General features: G+C 39.6%; 1 protein-coding gene across 2 annotated transcripts; it reads right to left on the bottom strand.

The window, feature by feature from the left end:
• Positions 1-1,991: 1,991 nt before the first annotated feature.
• On the bottom strand, positions 1,992-18,555 carry SLC25A16 (solute carrier family 25 member 16). 2 transcript variants are annotated; one of them, XM_068196867.1, is made up of 9 exons: positions 18,399-18,555; positions 17,487-17,579; positions 15,265-15,398; positions 13,530-13,593; positions 7,525-7,646; positions 6,960-7,026; positions 6,065-6,227; positions 5,100-5,168; positions 1,992-3,555 (listed from the first exon to the last, which is right to left on the bottom strand). In XM_068196867.1, exons 1-9 carry the CDS (start codon positions 18,490-18,492, stop codon positions 3,399-3,401), a joined length of 963 nt encoding a protein of 320 aa, XP_068052968.1. In that variant the 5' UTR covers positions 18,493-18,555; the 3' UTR covers positions 1,992-3,398. The 2 variants fall into 2 exon arrangements, with proteins under 2 accessions (XP_068052968.1, XP_068052969.1); XM_068196868.1 differs by lacking the exon at positions 18,399-18,555 and adding an exon at positions 16,324-16,511 and having other exon boundaries at positions 17,487-17,560.

Below are 18,555 nucleotides of genomic sequence, written 5' to 3' on the forward strand. Positions count from 1 at the left end.
GGCTCGGCTCGGCTAGGCTAGGCTCGGCTAGGCTAGGCTCGGCTCGGCTCGGCCCGGCTCGGCTCGGCTCGGCTCGGCTAGGCTAGGCTCGGCCCGGTTCGGTTCGGTTCGGCTCGGCTCGGCTCGGCTAGGCTCGGCTAGGCTAGGCTCGGCTCGGCTCGGCTCGGCTCGGCTAGGCTAGGCTCGGCTCGGCTAGGCTCGGCTCGGCCCGGTTCGGCTCGGCCCGGTTCGGCTCGGCTCGGCCCGGCCCGGCCCGCAGCTGAGCCCCGCGCCCCCAGCGCTCCCGCAGCGCTGCCGCGCGCTCCGCCAGCCCCGCCCAGCGCGCCCCGCGCGGCCAATGGGAGGCGGCGGAGGGGGCGGTCCCCGCGCGCGCGAGCTGAAGGCGCGAAGCGGCGCGCGGCTCCTCGCGCCGCAGCTCGGGGAGGGGCGGGGCCCGCGCCGTGAGGGGCGCTGAGGGCGCTGAGGGCCGGCAGGCACGGGAGGCACGGGAGGCACGGCAGGCACGGCAGGCACGGCAGGCACGGGAGGCACGGGAGGCACGGCAGGCACGGCCGGCACGGCCGGCACGGCAGGCACGGCAGGCACGGCAGGCACGGCCGCCTCGGCAGGCACGGCAGGCACGGCCGCCTCCCTCACAGCCGTGCCCGCTGCTCATTTCCACTTTGCCAATGCCCTTCCCCGCCCCGGCCCCACTTCCGCTAGTAGTGCGGTGGTACAGGGTAATATTAGACGTGCCTTCCGCTCCCAATTCGCTTATGGGCCAATCTGAGCCCGGGAGTCCAACCTTTCCCCTCACAAAGATGTGTGGTCGCTGGCTTTCTGAGACGCTACTGGAGTTTCAGATGCACAGGTTGCACTCTGCTGCAGAAATGACAGTTTTGGCCCATGGTTAGACATCCCAAGAGAAGGATCAAGTTCAAATTGACGAATTTTAAAAGGTGAGAACATTCTTAGGTTAACCCTGTTTTATTTAGAATAGTCCTGAAATATATGCAGTAAACTGCATTAATGCTGCTTTCCACAGCAACATTATTCTCTAAGAGAAGCTTAATTATCATTTAATGGTTTCTTGTTGATACTATTAGATGCAGTCATAATGTGGTGAGATTACATAAATGCTTTGAACACTTGCTAAACCTTTGTGCTGTAGTCTTTGATGCTGCCTATACATCTCCCATACACCAGAAAGTAAATATTTCAACAGAACAGGTTTATGAAGTACAAAATATGCTTGAAATATCTTTTTGAAGTTATCTAACATGCAATCAGTCTGGGGAATCTAGGGAGAAAGCTGGACACAAGTGTTCTGAAATCAGATTGTGAAAAATGTTTGCAATTTTAAGATCCATCAGCATTCTCCACATATAACTAACTTCAGGAATCAAGATTAAAATACTTCAGGAATCAAGATTAAAATACTTTCATACACTGTTAAATTTTATTTTGAAAAAACTAATTCTGAAAATACAGCACTGTTCCATCAAGTAGGTATGTTTTTCACATTCAATACCAGACACAAGATTTTAGGAGATACTTTTTATGGTCTCTTCCTCTCTGGCATAAACATGCTGGGTTCTGCTTTATTCTGCCCTACAACTGCTTAACTTATCATGACAAAATATATCAAATATATCCCTGGTAGCAGAATTAAGATGTAAAACTCTTAACCTAATAATTCCTAACAGTATTCACATGAAAAAGAACTGGCTTATTTGCTCACACAGCAAAACAATGTAGAGAAAAGAAAGGCACTTTAGTTTTCCTAATACAGTGGATTTATCTCTACTGCAAGAACTTTAAAATGTAAAAGTTCACTGTGATCTTGGCTAGCTTTCATTATGTGAAACTAAAGATCAGATGAAAAAGCATATTCATTGTCACTTAATTAAGAATTACAATGTTGTACATATTTACCTATTAGGGCAAACAGATCATTCCAGAAACATGTATTCCTCCTGGTTGCAACACACACAAATCACACAAAGATATTAGTTCAAAAAATTTAATAAAATATATCCAGATACATTTCATTCTCTGTCCATTGCTACACTGTAAATTTCAAAGAAATACATATTTTTAAGAAACTGGGGGGAAAATTGAACCACATAAGTTGGTAATTAATATATAACTGAAAATCCAGTTTGTTAAATTTGTCAAAATTAAGCAAATCAGTCTTACCATCCACCACTTAACATAACCATTGCCATTTCTTAGAAGACACTAAAATATTTACAATAAATAAATAACTTACATGAAATAAATGCTTTACAGTTTCCTGAATCAAGTGAGTAAAATCAAGAGTACCAATGCAAATCATGTATAAAATAATTCCTTCCAGAAGAGGAATCACAGGAGGAGGCAAACATGCAATAGTCTACTGCATACCATGACTTCAGGAACAGTACATACACACACCTACAGAGACCAATAATCTTATTTTTCTTTTCTGCATGAGGTTGCATGTGGTCCATGTGCCTAAACCAGTCATTGCAGCAGCAGCATGCAGGCTTCGTTGGCACCATGGTTTAAGGTAGGGAAAAACCTGTTCACACCAGCTAGTACTGGGAAGTACATAACATGCTCAGCCTTGAACAAACCAAATCAGAAACATGCAGCTCCACAGAAAAGCCTTCTAAGATTAGGCCCTATCTGCCACAAGGACATCTTTTCTAGCGCTCATCCCTGTAAAATTCCCCCCGCTTTTATTTGTGTAGTACAGCATTTCTTAGAATAGAATGTACACCAAGGGACTGGTTTCCAAATTGCAAGATACCTAATACAGCTAAATAGATCTTGCTGGTTCTAGCTGAAATGGCTGAAGATACCTTCCTGGGCAGCAGTCTGAAGACATATGCATTGTTCTTGCATACAGAAAACTTGTACAGAACAAGAATAAAAGGCTGCTTAAAGTGTGCTCTGCCAAGCTCAGCTTCTACAGACCTGGCAAGGATCTGAATGCCAAAATCATTGCATTATGTTCAAATCAGTTTATTCCATTTAATTTTTAAAGAACAGATGCCTAATTACTAGCTTCAAAAGCAGCATAATCAGCAGCATCTAACTCCTGGAATGGTGATAAAACTGAATAACTAACAGCTTGGAACCCGTATAAAACGTGGGTGTCATCTCCAAAACTGTGTCATTCCTAAAATTCATCTGATGAAGCCTAAAAGATCAAGTGTAAAAAAAGTGTTTAGGTCTAGCTAATGTTTATTTTAATGTGTCACCTGGTTTTGACTCCAGGAAATTAACCACATTTTGGCAAATAAAGATGTCAGACAACAGCAGGTCCACAGTAACAGAAAGCTTTTTTTGTTAAACTTCAAGTCATTTATTCATCAATATCATTTGAGGATTGATAGTGTAGTTTTACAGAAAAAATCTTCTAAAAGAAAGAATCAGTTGAGGTGCAAGAACTGTTTCATAAGTTCATAAGTGGTGAAAGCCACGGCCTGGGAAGGAATACAGCGAATGTAATTCAAGGACAGACCACGGTACAGTCCTCTTCGTACTCCGTGTTGTTGATACACGTATTTCAGTGTCTGCACCATAGTACTGGAAAAATAAATCATTTGTGGATACACATATTCAGTATCAAAATCATGTTCTTTAAATACAAGATACTTTTTACTTGGGTTTTAAGAGATCCATGCAGAAAAACCCATGGCATTCCACACAGCAAAGCCACCTATGACTAAAAAGCCACGTATGACTAAAAAGACAACCTGGGCTTCCGCAGTAAATCTGGGGCCAAGGACTGGGAATTGGAAAGAGGATGGTGCAGTCCCAGCTAAACTAGTGTCGGCCTGAAAACACCTGCACTACAAGACATATTACAGTATTTTACGCCAGAACAGCTCCACACGTTCTCTTGCCTAACTGGCAGGAAAGAGCAGAGAAGCATAAATTCCATTTCCAAATAATAACCTGAGTATGTAATATTTGACCTTATTAAAAGCAGAAATTGCACTGCATGTGCAAAGAGAACTTTCTTCACCTACTTGTATTGAAACTAAGCAGACATGAAATAGAAAGCACTTAAAGTGCTTGGTATTTCCATGCTATTGAAGACAGTGCTCTTGGAGAGCATATTCCATATGTTCCAAAGCTTTGAGACTTCCTGCTTGCTTTATCCTCTCATCCTCTAAAGACAGACCTGTGTCTCTCCTTCAAAGCACAGCCCTCTATAGGGTCACAACAAAATTGTAAAATGGAGAAGCCTCGGGTCTGTAAAAGCAGTCCTCACAAATGCAAAAAGTAAAACCCTGAGAACAATGAACACATTTTTATTTTAAGATCATCAGGAGTGGAAAATAACCAAGAAAAAAAATGGCTAGTAAAGAAAACAGAACAGAACCTTCACAGTTGAGCAATATCGAGGTTGTTTGTGAAAGGTTGCTCAGGCTGCTCATGGTAGGATCCAACCTTCCACACAGGAGGTTCACAGTGAGCTGCACTGGATTCAGGCATACACAATTCCACAAGATTGAAACTAACCAAGAGAAAACTGTCCCCAAATTGAAATTGATTGAGACAATTTTTAATTCAGAAAGTTTCTCAAGATGAGAGCTGATTTAATACTATTATGATTTTTAAGTTATTATGGTGCTTCTACTTGAGGAACCTCAACAATGTGTAGGGTATAAGAGATTACTGTAAGTGCAAAAAAGCTCAAATAAAATTGTATTATGCAAAATCATCTTATGGAACAGATTCTGCACCATTAAAATACTCTCTGAAACTAGTAAATTTCAGTAGAAGCCTTCAGTCTCTTTTTTAAAGATCTTGCTGATATTAAAGGTAGCACAAGTTGCCGTAAAATACAAAAAACCTATTTTACTAGTAGAGATACAGGATTACTAACAAGGGTGCCATATTATTTCAGGTATTGTTTTAATGCCAGGTTGAAAATGGAAGCTTTTGTCTGCAGGGAAACATCGTTATTGAAAGAATGAAGAAATCAACAGCATAGTAGTTCAGGGGGTGGGGGTGGTTGTTTTCTTAGGGTAGTTGCTTTCTTTTAAAGTTTAAAATTAAGAACTGAACTTAGCTCAGACATCCAAGAACTCAGTCAGTACAGATGAAAAGGAAATACTTACAGGCACTTTTCAGAGTCTGGGAGAACCGCTCCTAACTGCATTCGCCTCCGAGTTACATCCAGGGGATATCTACAGAGAAGACACTGAAACAGCAGCTCAAGCAGATGTGTGACAACTGCTGGAATGTTGTTTAAACAAGAAGACAAAGAAGTCCCTGCAACCTCCCAGCTCTCTTTTCACTGAGTCAGAAATCCAGCTTAGATTCTCAATGCAGTGGAAACCTCTCCAAAATGGGAGACTTCCCTTACACAACCAAAACCAGTAAACCAGAGCTCTTAATATATTCTATTTGGCACTAGTAAGGAAGACACATGAAGATCAGATGAGTGTATAAACAATCTGCAAAATGCTGAAGGGAGAAGCCACCTGCATTGAAAATAAAATTAACAGTTTAAAGGTTAATAGGCAGCGATATTTGCAATGCAGGGATTTAGTGAAAAATCCATGCTGTGTAAGTCCATTAAATTAACTTATTTTATGGACAAAATAAAATAGAACAAGGACAGAGTGAGAAAGGAAAAAGCAAGTAAAGTAATAAAAATGCCAAATACAATATCTATGACTTGTTTGGTTTTAGGTTTTTTTTTTTAATCCTATGGCTTCACAGGTTATATAGATTTGAAAGTAAATTGGAATAGTGAAATTTTGCATATTATGTTCAGGGTCAAATTTTTTTAGTTTTCCAAACAAGCTAAGAAAAAAGATTGTTACTAAAAAAGATTCCAGTGGGTTTTAGGAGATTTGCCTGAATTTGTTTAATTGACTCGCTGGATAACTCTTAAAAGACCCTGAAGATTAAATAGATATTTAGTAAGTAAGTGAAACAATAGGAAATACCTGCATTTCAGTATTTGATTAATTTTAAAACCTTACTAATAACTAGACTTAGATAAAATTATCTCAGATAAAAGTTTCTTTAGAATGAACAGCTACAGAGATGAAACCAACCCCATACCCAAACTTACGATATCGTCTGAGCTATTGCTCCAGCTATGCCACCACACAGCAGGTTTACGTGTGTTTTCAAAACTAAGACATCGGGGTTATCTAATGAAGGCCGTCCAAGCAAGTTAGGTGCCTGAGCAAGTCCAATGCTCTTTAAGGTACCAAAGGTAAAAAATGAAAAACCTAAAAGGAAATTTAATTTTATGTACTTCCATAAAAAAACTATTTGCTGATGTATCATCATAAACAGAAAGCTACATTTACAAAATGAAACTATTTTCCAGTTCCTTCAGAAGTTTTTTCTTAAGCAGAAAAACAGATAAACAATAATTTGAACTTCTACAGAAACTTCTGTCCAAATGGATTTGTGTTTATACGTAACACTACAAGAATACTTTAAATAAGCTTGACTGTGAGTTTTAAGTGACTGGATTGCTGTCAAGAATCTTTCCTTGCCGCTAAGAATTGCTCCTGAGATCTTTCTAAGTGAGGGACATGTTTCAGCTTTTAAAAACGAGGGTATCTGATTGAGCCGGGCTGTTCTGCTCCTCTGTTCCACATCGCCGCTGCTTTACCTGCGGGAGTGTTTACGGAAAAGCCACCAGGAGATGGAGCCAACGGAGGCTCTGAGGCCGCCTTTACAGAGCACCCAAGGATCTGCCTGCTGGAGAGAAACAGCCTCCTTGTTTTCTTGGGGGCAAACTGGGAAGCCCAAGACAACCACTAGTTTACCTTTCTCACTCTCAGCTCCAAATTGCAGAAAAGCTAGGCTTTGACTATTGAAGGCACTTTTTAAGGAGCATCATTGAAGGTTAATTTGGACAGAAGCTAATTAACTAGATGTGCAAATATATTAAACCAATTTAGTAGTGCACAGAACTGCTGAAGGATTGGCACGTTCTGGTTGTAACTTACCTGCATATGGTGCCATTCCCACCACAGTTGGCATCAGCCCTCTGTAGAATCCACTGAAACCACCTTCCTTTGAAAGAAAAACACAGCAGCATTTGTAGCAAGAAATACAAGTCTTGAGTTACCCACTGTTCATACGGACTCCCATGACAGCAATCTGACTAGCACCATCTACCACCAAGGAGCTCATGTCATGCTCTGCTTCCTGTGCCTGAAGAATTGAAGGGACAACTGCCTGGCGCCAAAGGAAATAAGGACGGGAAGACAAAAGAGAAAAATCTACACCCATTCTAACTGAAAACATTTATACATAGCCCTCCTCCCCAAATCTTTTTGGTAACATCACTACTTTTCTTGAAAAGCAGCTTCTCTGCTGTTTCTGACCTCCCACGTACACGAGCCTTAGCTACAGCTCAGCAGCATCCAAATAACTTTTTACATTAAAAAATTCAAAGTGCACGCAACGAAGTCATGTTACTTTGCACTAAGCCATTATGTTCAACGCAGTGCAACATTATTTAAGAGCATGCTTTGCTTTGACAGAACTGAAGATTAAAAGAAAAAATACCTTTGTGTAAATCATCTTGAATGTATGGATAATTCCCATGTACTTGTGTTCCCCTTTTACTTGGAACGCCAGGCGAACTCTAACCATATCAAGAGGGTAAGTACAAATCACTGCTGTAATACCTTTATTAAAAACAAAAACAAAACAAGCAAGCAAAACTCACCTACACCTTATCTGATTCTAGGATTATCTTGAAAAGTAGAATTTCCTTTTCTGGCAGTGAATACAATAGCATACACAAACTATTTTGTTAAAGAAACACTTTAAGTCACTTATAATCAGTAAAGAGGAACACTAACTCCAGCAACACACAATGGATTTATGTTTGTACTTGGTGTTCACTGAAGCAGCACACCTAGGCCCAGGTTTTCCAAGATTTATAGGCCTGGCTATATTCACCTGAGCAATCTTACTGAAATTCATAGCTCCTAAGAATCAGGCTAGTCAAATACATCAGCTTTACTGGATTGCAACCATGAAACCTAAACCTACCATATTAAAAAAACCTCAAACCACCAAATTTGTATGTTTTATTCCAAAATGGTTCTGTCAGAATTTGGTGTCATTACATGTATCTATCTACTGTATCTGAAAATATGAAACATATTCTAGAAACATATTCTAACAACACACTAAATATATTCCAATTACACCTAAAATAGAGCCAGGCTCATGCTGATGAGAAGTACTTAATTGTGTTGCATTACTGCATTTTAATAGTTCATGTTACATCAGCACTTCTATTTTAAAACTGAGCAGAAAAGCTTTCTGGACTTAAGAGGCAAAATAAAAGGGAAAAAAATCAAATCTTAGAACTCATCCTGTTAGGAGCTGCTTAAATGCTGACCAACTTGCAATTTTGGGAGTACAACTCCAATACAGAAAACAACAATTGTAACACTTGCCTAAGTAACAAATTCTTTCCAGCTGCTATGTATTGAGGTTAACCACCTAATGGCTGACAGATTCTTTGGAAGGAATAGTTCAAACTGTTGACTAATAACAGTGATCATTTTCTGATGGTGCACAGCAGTCAACAACAACAACAAAAAAAAAAACCAAAAACAAAAACAAAAAAAACAACACCACACCATAAAACCAAAACTCAAACCAAAAAAAAAAATCTGGGGAAAGGCAAAAAAAAAGTAAAAAACTTTGTAATTAGCACTGTTTTCTAAAATCTGCTTTGATTTAGGGAAATGTAGCTTTTTAAAATTGGTCCTACAGAAGATAAGTATACTTTTTGTGGAAAGAAAATTGTCACTTGCTTTTGTCAGGAAACTGTCACTTCCTTTTAAGTTTTAACAGTTTCTGAATAACCTTTTTGTAGGTATCATCTCCCCTCCTTTCCACAAGGCCAAGACAAATCCATAACAGGGGGAAGAAAAAGCAAACGAACCAACAACAAAATCCAAACGCAACACAACTCCTGCAGACAAGCTCTTCATAACTTTTATGCCTGGTGTTAAAAAAACCCAAGAAAACACTGCTCTGATAAGCTAAATGATCTGAAAGTTACCAGGATTAGATGGTGAGATAAAAAAAACTCTGTGAGCTATCCAAAAATCTGACACTAGTCAACTCTCAGTTGGGAACCAAATTTGTGGGATTCTGGATTATCCCACCAGTAATTCATTTTCGAAGGCCAAAACACCTCTTTTGGAGATTTTCGAGAAGTCCCATGAACAAAAAGGAGACATCTGCAGTTTTTCTCTGAAGCTGTCTCACCCACAGGATTCAACAGTTGGAAGCTGCAAAACACTAAAGCAACTTCAAGACTGCTTCCACTGTCTTACATAAAATGCAATCCCTCCGTCTAGAGCCTTTCCCTAATGGATTCCCTGAGATGTCCAAAAATATCATCAAATAGACCAATTCAAGCAGTTTAAAAATATTAAGGGGGGGGGGAAGCACTTTTACAGAGCTAAAGAGTGCCATCCCTCTTCAGAAAACAGACTTTACGCCCTCTTCTCTTTCCAATCCACACTGATACCTACGCAGGCACTTCCTCTGAACAAAGGCTAGCAACCGACCAGCCAAGAGCTTGGTGAACACGCTGTCAGTGAACACGCTCTGAAAGCAGTACAGTTTAAAAGAAAAACAGCTACTGATGAAACTGAAAGAAACAGTATGCAGTAAGGACTTAAATAGAAACTTTTGAAATGGTTTTCTTAAAATCTTCCTAGCCATGAATCTTTGAAAAAAAAAATGAAAGAAGTAAAAAGCGGATTTGGGACATCAGCCACAATATATGCTGTCTTGTAGCAACTAGGAGAGGCATGTTACTGCTTTACTGTTCATCTAAGGAAAATGTACACACAAGGGATCGAGATTTCTTTTGGGGCTCAAGAAAGACACTATCCTTTCCAAGAGGAATGGCAGCCAGCCATGGGACACAAAGTCATTGTGGTGAAGTCTACAAAATTACTCATCTCACCTCTGAGATAAGTCATTATGAGAAGTCAGACCACAGCATCTTAAGGCTCAGTCCCAGGCTCAAGAAAGCAAAGTCTATCCCCATAAATGACAGCTAAGCCAAAAATCTCTGCAGGGGTAGGTTAAATAGGAGAGATTCCAAAGTGTATCAACAGTTCAGAGATACATACAGCACTTGCCACTGTCTGATCTGAAATTATCATAATAGGGGAATGTAGCTACACCCTTCAAAGAGCCACTTCCTCAAAACCAGCAGACTTTTTCACTGCCAATGCTGACTCAGAAGTCAGGGAAAGACCCTTCTTCACTTCCCACATTGTCCTCAGCACCTTTGACCACTCTTGGGGACAAGATACTGGATTACACAGACTGAAGACACTGAAGCACATTAGACTGTCCTTGATTCCTTCCCAGGCTTTGGGAGTTAACAATGAGATTAGCTCCACAGGGATTCATCCATCTCTCAATTTCCCTACTATCCCTCTGTTCTTAGTAATTTTCTTTCTTTGGAAATAAAAAAACTATCTGGAACAAGTAAAATCCACAAGTGAAATACATTTACATTGCAAACACAGCTGGTATGCAAGTTTTATGATCTCTCTATCATGCTCTTTGTACTGTATCAGTAGCTCCAGAGATCAAATTAAGCACTGCCAGGAGATTCAGAGGAATAAAGCTCAAAAACTGATAAGCACAAGACACAGCCTTGAACTGCAGACTTTCTCCTTAGCTAATATAAAGATTAAATTATCCAAGTAGCAGCTTCTGAACAAAATAAAGCTTCAGAAACTACATACAGAGAAATTGCTGATGACCAAAAATATTTGTCAGGTTAAAGAACGCCTAATTTATCAGTCCTAATTATTTTTTATGTCCAACATGTGATTCTGTTTCCCTCCATAGCACATCTGAAGAAGCAGACCAGATTTTTTAAAAATGATGACTGAAGTAAGTAACTCTTAATTACATACTATTTAAAATGGAGACAGTCATATCATCCTAGATAGTGCTAGGTCAGTACTATTTTCAGTCACTTTTAGTAAAAGTAAAATGCTAAAAACAAAAGCATACTTTCTGTATTAGTTTAATGGGACTTGAGTTTATTCTAGATAACATCTAGTCTTTTTTGGCTTTGTCATTTTGAAGTTAATCAAGTGCAGAAGAGAAAATACACATTTCTGTGTTTTGATTTGGATTTTTCTATTAGAAAAATTTAAAAAAATGTAGAATCGTCCTGTGATGTTTTATTGAATGTTACTTGTTCATTTTTGTTGTAATTTGATAAATTTCTTTCCTAAACCATACCAACCTCTATGATTTCTCTTCTGCCCAGCTCTGTCTTTCCTTAAAAGAAGCTATACACTACTTATCTGTTAATGAAGTGCTACAGCTGAAATTTAAATCACACAAGACTCAGGAAATTCAGAGTTAGAGTTTCTACAGTAACTTTAACTGGGTCTCCTTAAATATATGCATTACAATAGGCTTTTCTTTTCTCCCCCTCCACTACCCCCATCCTCACTGCCTTGTTCTCCCCTGTGGATAGGCTTTTGATCCTGTTTATCACTCACAGAAGACACTTAAATGTTTCCCACCACTTTGAGCTGATTCAGGTCTGTTGACCACTAGTCATGTTGGAAACACTGACATAAACAAGATTTAAGAACAGTGGGTACAGAGAAGTGAAAGCAGACAGCTGCCTGGCTAGATGGTGTAGAAGGGACAAAAAGTTCAAAGAAATACAGGTTATCTAATCTCAATTTAATACTGCATCTCATGAAACTGTGAAGGCCCTCTGCACCAACACTGGGGCTTGTGCAGCACATCATCTCCTTTAGTGTTAAAGTGCGGAAGAAACAGAAAAATATCCTTTATTGGAGCCAGCACAGGAGGGAAAGCAAGAAATATTACCAACTGCTTTCAAATCTTTTCTTTTTTGTTTGCAAACCTAGAAAACTTCTGTACCAGATTTCAAACTCTTAGTTTGCTCTTCTTAGTGCCTCCTTCCTCCCCTCTATCTCCTCAATATACTTAAGATAAACCCTCTGCCTCTTATTATCTAAAGAATATCCCAAGAAGCAGTTATGTCACCTAGTAAACAAATAGTGAGACACTCACATGTGACACTAGATAATATTTGACTGCTGTGTTCATCTCACCCCTAAGTCAAGCTCAGTTCCTCACTTTTGGGGTTCTAAAAATGAAACTGTTGAGTATATTGTACTGAAACACAACACATAAAGCAGATTATGCTTGCCAGATAGCTCTGTATATTAATTTATTTCTGTTATCCTAACCACACAAACCAGATTTAACCAGTAAGGTGCTTACAACAATGCCAGATGCTATTAATTTATTTGTGGGAAGAATTCCACCCCATCCAACACTAACAGACTAAGCTGATTATTCAGTGTTTTCATAGTGCCTCCCAGTCAGTTTCCCAGTCTCTGACAAAGCTCCTGGAAAAGCTAATAATAATAATAATCTTTTTTTTTGTGGGGGGGGGGGGAGTGAATTGCAAAATGGTCCTTAGAACAGTTAAAGCCAGGGGAAAGGAAAAAAATAGGAAGAAAAGAAATAACATCTATGGATCTGGGGTTTTTTGGTTTTTGTTTTGTTTTGTTTTTTTTCAGATAGAAAGCCAGCCAAGTTCTGGAATATATCTTAGCAAACAGGCTTTATTCATTTTTAGCACTATTCTCATTGTTTAATTTCATTCTCTTTCCTCTGACACACCACACAAAGCCTGAATGATTTAATGAGATCTTCCTAGTTTAACTGGAGGTAGTATTAAAAAAAAATCAGAGTATTTTTTTCCAAAAGAAGCTAAATATGAATACCTGTAACTATTTAAGGACTGTCACTAAACAGTACTAAGCCTGTTTTACAAAGGAAAAGCACATGAAGAATCACTTCAATTAAAACTCACACCACTATTACTTACCTTCCCCTGTTTTTTTCTTAGCTACTTTTGACTCAATGACTATTAAGAGGAAAACAAATATATAATCATACTATACACTGGCACTTTGCTGATAGGTTTTTCTGCTGCTATTGCACAAATTAATAAATGGTAGATTTTAACAGTCATAAATATGATCTAAAGAGCATTCATGACAAACCTGCACTGGACAAAGAAAAGTAGGCATTTCTGACAAATCCAAAGAAACCACTCATTTAAGAAGCCACAGTTCTCTCTATTTCTGTGGACTTATATTCAACCTAGCAGCAGTGGCAGAGGGGCTGATGAGCTAATTCTACCAGCACCTGCAGCTTTATATTTCATATTGATCACACTGGTTTTTACGCTTTTTAAATGCCATAATAAAAGACTGTTAAAAAACTGTGCTTCACAACACAGCACAGAATTCACCACTTGCACGAATATTTTTAAAAGAATCCTCTTAGACAAACAGATTTCAATTAGGCAACCACATTAAATTAACCACTCACTAGTATATTTGCTTAATACAAATTTGCAGGAGTTTGACCCAACACCACATCATCAAATGAAGGAATATTTACTTGTCAGCAAAAGGCATGTCTGAAATCCAAGTACAAAACTATACCTGCCATGGATCCAGCCATTAATCGATGCACATGCCCAGAAATCCCAAGCTGTTTCTTTATTACCTACACAATATGGAACATTTATAGGAGTCAGATATCAGAAAAGACAGGGAAACACAGCACAAAGTTTATTAGCACATTAGTGCAAACTCTGCAGCAGTTTCAAGGAAGTTTACAATACTACAAATCCAAGCCAGAACATTTAATTACTGTTAGAGTTTTTAAACACTGTTTCCAATGTTAAACACTGTTTCCACTGCTGCTGTTTCCAATTTCTTATTAAAAACATGAAAGTACTAAAATTCTACTAACAAAGCAAAACAATAACTTGAAAGTATTTGTACTGTTCACTTCAGAAACTAGATTAATTGTTTATTTAGTTGTCATTAATGTGAGTTAAACAAGGCAAACTGAGTACATAGAGAGCAAAAGACACTGAACAAAGTTGAAAAGTAAGAAGAGTCAATTTTTCTTACATGCACATCATGTGAAATACTCCCATAAAGATTTTAACTGGATTAAAAGAAAAAAAGAAAGGAAAAAGGAGAAATAAAAAGGAAGAGAAAAAGGACAACATTTCAGATTAAGTTAATTACTACCTGGAAGGAAGTTAGAAATTACTTTCCAGGCTTTTTATCAAATAACTGAGACTTGCACTTTGTGCTATAAAGATCATTTAGTATCTTCCTCCTTTAAGATTTTCTTTTTCCTTTACATATCCATGCAAAATACTGTGAAGGTTTCTGGTCAATAATAGGTAAAGAAAGTGCTATGATGCTAACTGGGTTCTTGAAATTGCAGATTAATAAATCATTTCAATTATAAAGGAGGGCATGCTGTCTTTTATTCCACATGACATAAAACACGCCCAGATCAACAGCATTCATGATTACAGCACAAAGAAAAGAACCTACAAAACCCATTACAGTAACTTCTTTGTATCAGTCTTCTGAAATTTACTCTTAGGGAAGGGAATCACAATTTCAATCCCATTGTCCTCAGTAAATATTGCACCATTTACTTGGCTGGGTACTAAATCTGACCTTTCAAACATGAAATTTCTCCTCACTAATAGCCAAATGGTATTTTTTAGCACAAACAGCAATGTTTAAAAATACCTTCATGCTGACAACTGACCTCCATGAGATGTTGCAAAGATTTATTATGAGAGGGTAAATGCAGGAAAACAGAAAAGAATCAACAAATCTTGCAGAACCCTGAAATGAGCATTTTTATCTTCAAGGTTAGTTTTATCTACAGCTTGATATGATAATTTGTCAGGTCAAATGTAACAGTCATATCCAGACAGACTTTCAAGTTTAAGTCATTTTATCCATGAAGTGCTAGGAATCCCAACATAAATAAAATAAAGTTGTTTCATTCTACATTTTTTCCTATATTATTCACAAAGGGCTACCTCATAGCAATACAAATAGCAGTAAACTTGAAATTACCTTTTGTTTTCGTTAAAAGAAAGGGTATTATTTCAACAATACAAACATTTAGAAATCAGTGTGATTTTCTTTTTCCTTAAGCAACATTGCAAAAGCTTCCCTGTTGCCCTGGCATTTTTTAATGAGTAAATTCTGATAAAATTAAGCCACCTTAGAAAAGATATGCAGCTAGTTAATAAGACATAGAAGTTTCTGTGTTAGTTTCACTCAATCAACCAGTCTGTGTTCATTGCAGGCAGGAAAAAATCAAAAGGAAAAGGAAAACAATAAATTCAGCTACCTTTTTATATTGGTCAAATGCCATAAACTGAATAGCGCCGTACGGAAAGATTCTAATCATCATCGCCCCATTTCCTTTATACAGCCCAAGGTAACCTTCCTTTTTGGGGACAGCACACAACGTAGAAAATACTCCTGCAGCAATACAAAAAAGGGTATTTAACGCTGGGGAAGGAAAAAACATCAAGGAAATGCTACTGTAAAGAAAGTAAGCATATAAAGCTAAGGCTGCATCATGTTGCTCATGTAAGTGTGGAAAATCCACTTTCACTGCCCAAACACTGCCGGAGGGGAGAGCCTTAAGGTTAAGTTTTATCAGTTTGCTATCTCCCAGCCTCAGTGAACCTCTGCACTCAGGCCCCACTGCTTGTCTGGACTGCGAGCAATGCTCCTGCAGATGCCACTACCCATCCACAGCAGCCTAAGGCCAGCAACGCAGGGGAGGGAGCTAGCTGACTCACAATTCAGTCAATTCTAAACAGATAAATAAAGAACGCTTTCAATTCTAAAACCATGGCAGAATTATATTGCTACCTGCTGAATTACAGATTAGATGCCATCACTGAGGAAATCAAACTTGTTGAAGACTCTCATTACTTACAACTTAACATCTCACACTTTATCTCAGTTGTTGCAACAAGAAGCAATCCTACTTCCTTTTAATCAGCGGCAAATAATGCAAGATCACACAAAGTTTTGGCAAAACCTATGGGTTTACTATAAGCATTAGCTATGCACAGTTGCTATCAAATTCACTTTTTAGTTTGATTCTATAGAAGAATTAGCTGTGATAGTCAAACAGTTTTAATTCATGTGCAACTACTAAATAAGAATGGAAAATGAAAAAGATATCTTGCTTTCAGGCAGGAAGAAAAGAGTGGCTGACAAACTTTCATTTGAAGTTTAAACAAAACAAGTATCTATTAGTTTCTGAGATTCTAAGACTATGAATAGATTAGTGCACTTTGTTACTACATCATTGTATATTAGGATATTATTACATATTTAGTAGCAAATTTACTTTTAAGATGTCATGCTTATTACATGCCTCTGAACTTACTTATGCCAAGACCAGAATTTCTGTCTATGCTGCAATGATGAGTTACTGTTTCTATTTCCTAGAACACAGCGAGATCCACAAGCTCCACAATGCAAAGGTAGAAAAACACACAGGGAGGACTCTGATGAACTGAACCATCGTGTCTCTGCACTTACAGGTACCTCATCCACATAATTCTCCTTTTTTGCCTACACGTAACATAGACACGCATTCAAGTCAGACACAGTTCAAATAAACAGCATCATATCCGACTCCCAAAGTAGGGAACAACATAAGATTTTACTTGCCAACTATGGCACAGTACAAAGCAAATTGAAGATTTAAAATCCCAGTCAAACCAATTATTTCACCCTTCAATTCTTGGACTTGAGTGTATACTTGTGTCTGTGTTACTAAAACACATTGCTTGTGTTTCCCTTCTTGCCACAGTGAACATATATATGCACTGAATGTTATGATTTAGCGATGATTTATTTTTCCAACTTTTAAAAAACATTATCTTTAGCGTCTAAGTTAATAACAAGTTCAGTTACATGCAAAATTAGCCAATTCAAAATATTTTTTTTTCCCTGACAATTGCAACACTTAAATTTTGGAGCAAAAGTTATGACATATTTCAGTAACATCTGACATAAATGGCTCAAATGCTCTGCACAAGAGGGCACTGTTACAGCCCGCCTGGACACGTGAATTTGCTTTCACCATGATGCAACACAGATGCTGAATACAGATCACCTGCACCTCACAGCAGGCACAAACCCTCTGCTCTCGCCAATTCCCACCAGCCATGCGTCTGTCTGAACTGCAGGGATCCCCACGGCCCCTGGGAACCACTGCAGCACAGTTCTCACTGAAATCATCCAAGCTTTGGAGCTATGATTGCCAATCTCCTGCTGGCTTCTGTAAGCAGATCAAGCCCAGCTCTTACATGCCTTATTAGGGATTATTCTGACATCTCCATCTCTAACACATCGATTGATACCACAGCTTACACCGGGCTTTGTTTTTCTTCTCAAACAGTAACAAAACCTGGCACACAGCCTGACCAGACAGATACAACCTTCTGTCTGATGAGCACTTTTTATCAGCCTCATCACTGAGAAAATTAATATACCCAAACCACACACACTGCATTTAAAACCAAAGATTAGACACCATCTTACCTAGATGTTTGTAATGGTGGTTATGAGCTTGCAGCAAAATCTTTACTCGATCCAGTGGTGCAGTAGTTGTTTTGGCGCAACATCCTGCAACACCTTTCCAAGAAAGAAACAGAAAAGTGACAGGATTAAAAAAGTTCTTTAGATCAGCAGTTAAATAAGGGCTTTTTCTAACGTAGCTAACTCAGTCAGGAACTGGAAAAAGCCCAAATGACAAGTAAACAGCTTCTATTAGAGGCTACAAAGCCCTTGAAGACTTAGCGAAACGTTTAATCTACTTTTCCTGTTTACAAAAACCCAGGCCACTGTCTGTCTCAGCTGCTAAGGTCATTGCAGAAGGAACTTTCCTGAAAGTTACTCAAGAGTTTTCCATCCTATTTCCTCCTTCCCTTTTCTTGGAAACAGCCCTTGCTGATCTTCTCAAGGAGGAGGGCTACGTGTCTGCCGTGTACCCTGTACTACTTCAGAGAGTGAGATCCAACAGATGCATGATGTAAAAACTGTAAATAAACACAACCTTCTCCTACCCCCAGCAAATCAGTCACCTGAGACACCTTAGAGAAAGACCAGGCTTTTTCTATAAAAGGTTACGAATGCAGCGTTGTGTTTGCCATGCTGTCTCGCCCCTCCACAACATCTTCTCAACAGTCTGAGGACAGGGATAATCCGCCCTCCCCGAGTACCCTGACGAGCGTTTGGGCTCCGGGAATATTTAACTGGCGGCTGACCGGGGCTCCTCGCTGCTTCTGACACACGTGCGAGTCACTGGCGTGCACCGCGCCACCCGCGTCAGCCCGTGAGGGGAAAAAGGAAAAGCCAGCTCCCTGCTTCCGCAGGCGACGAGACCCGGCGGCAGTTTCACCGGGGACAGCGACACCGAAGTCCGCCTGCGCCGCCCCCGCCCGGGGCACCCACCTCCGGCGATGAAGGAGCGCAGCCAGTAGAAGTCTCGGCGCGCCGCGGCCGGGGGCAGCGCGGCGCCGGGCCCCGCCGCCGCCGGGGAAGCCATGGGGCAGGGCCGGGCCGGGCCGGCTCCCTCAGGCGGCGAGCGGCGGCGCTCGGGGCAGCGCCG

Source organism: Anomalospiza imberbis, chromosome 8 (genome assembly GCF_031753505.1).
Source record: "Anomalospiza imberbis isolate Cuckoo-Finch-1a 21T00152 chromosome 8, ASM3175350v1, whole genome shotgun sequence".
In the NCBI taxonomy this organism is placed as follows: Eukaryota; Metazoa; Chordata; class Aves; order Passeriformes; family Viduidae; genus Anomalospiza; species Anomalospiza imberbis.

Coding starts and splice junctions, on each gene's coding strand:
- SLC25A16 (XM_068196867.1), bottom strand. CDS start 18,492: ATGGCTTCCCCGGCGGCGGCGGGGCCCGGCGCCGCGCTGCCCCCGGCC. Junction 13,594..15,264: donor CATTTGACCAATATAAAAAG/GTAGCTGAATTT, acceptor CATATTGTGTAG/GTAATAAAGAAACAGCTTGG. Junction 7,647..13,529: donor AATGGCTGGATCCATGGCAG/GTATAGTTTTGT, acceptor TTTTTAATAAAG/GTATTACAGCAGTGATTTGT.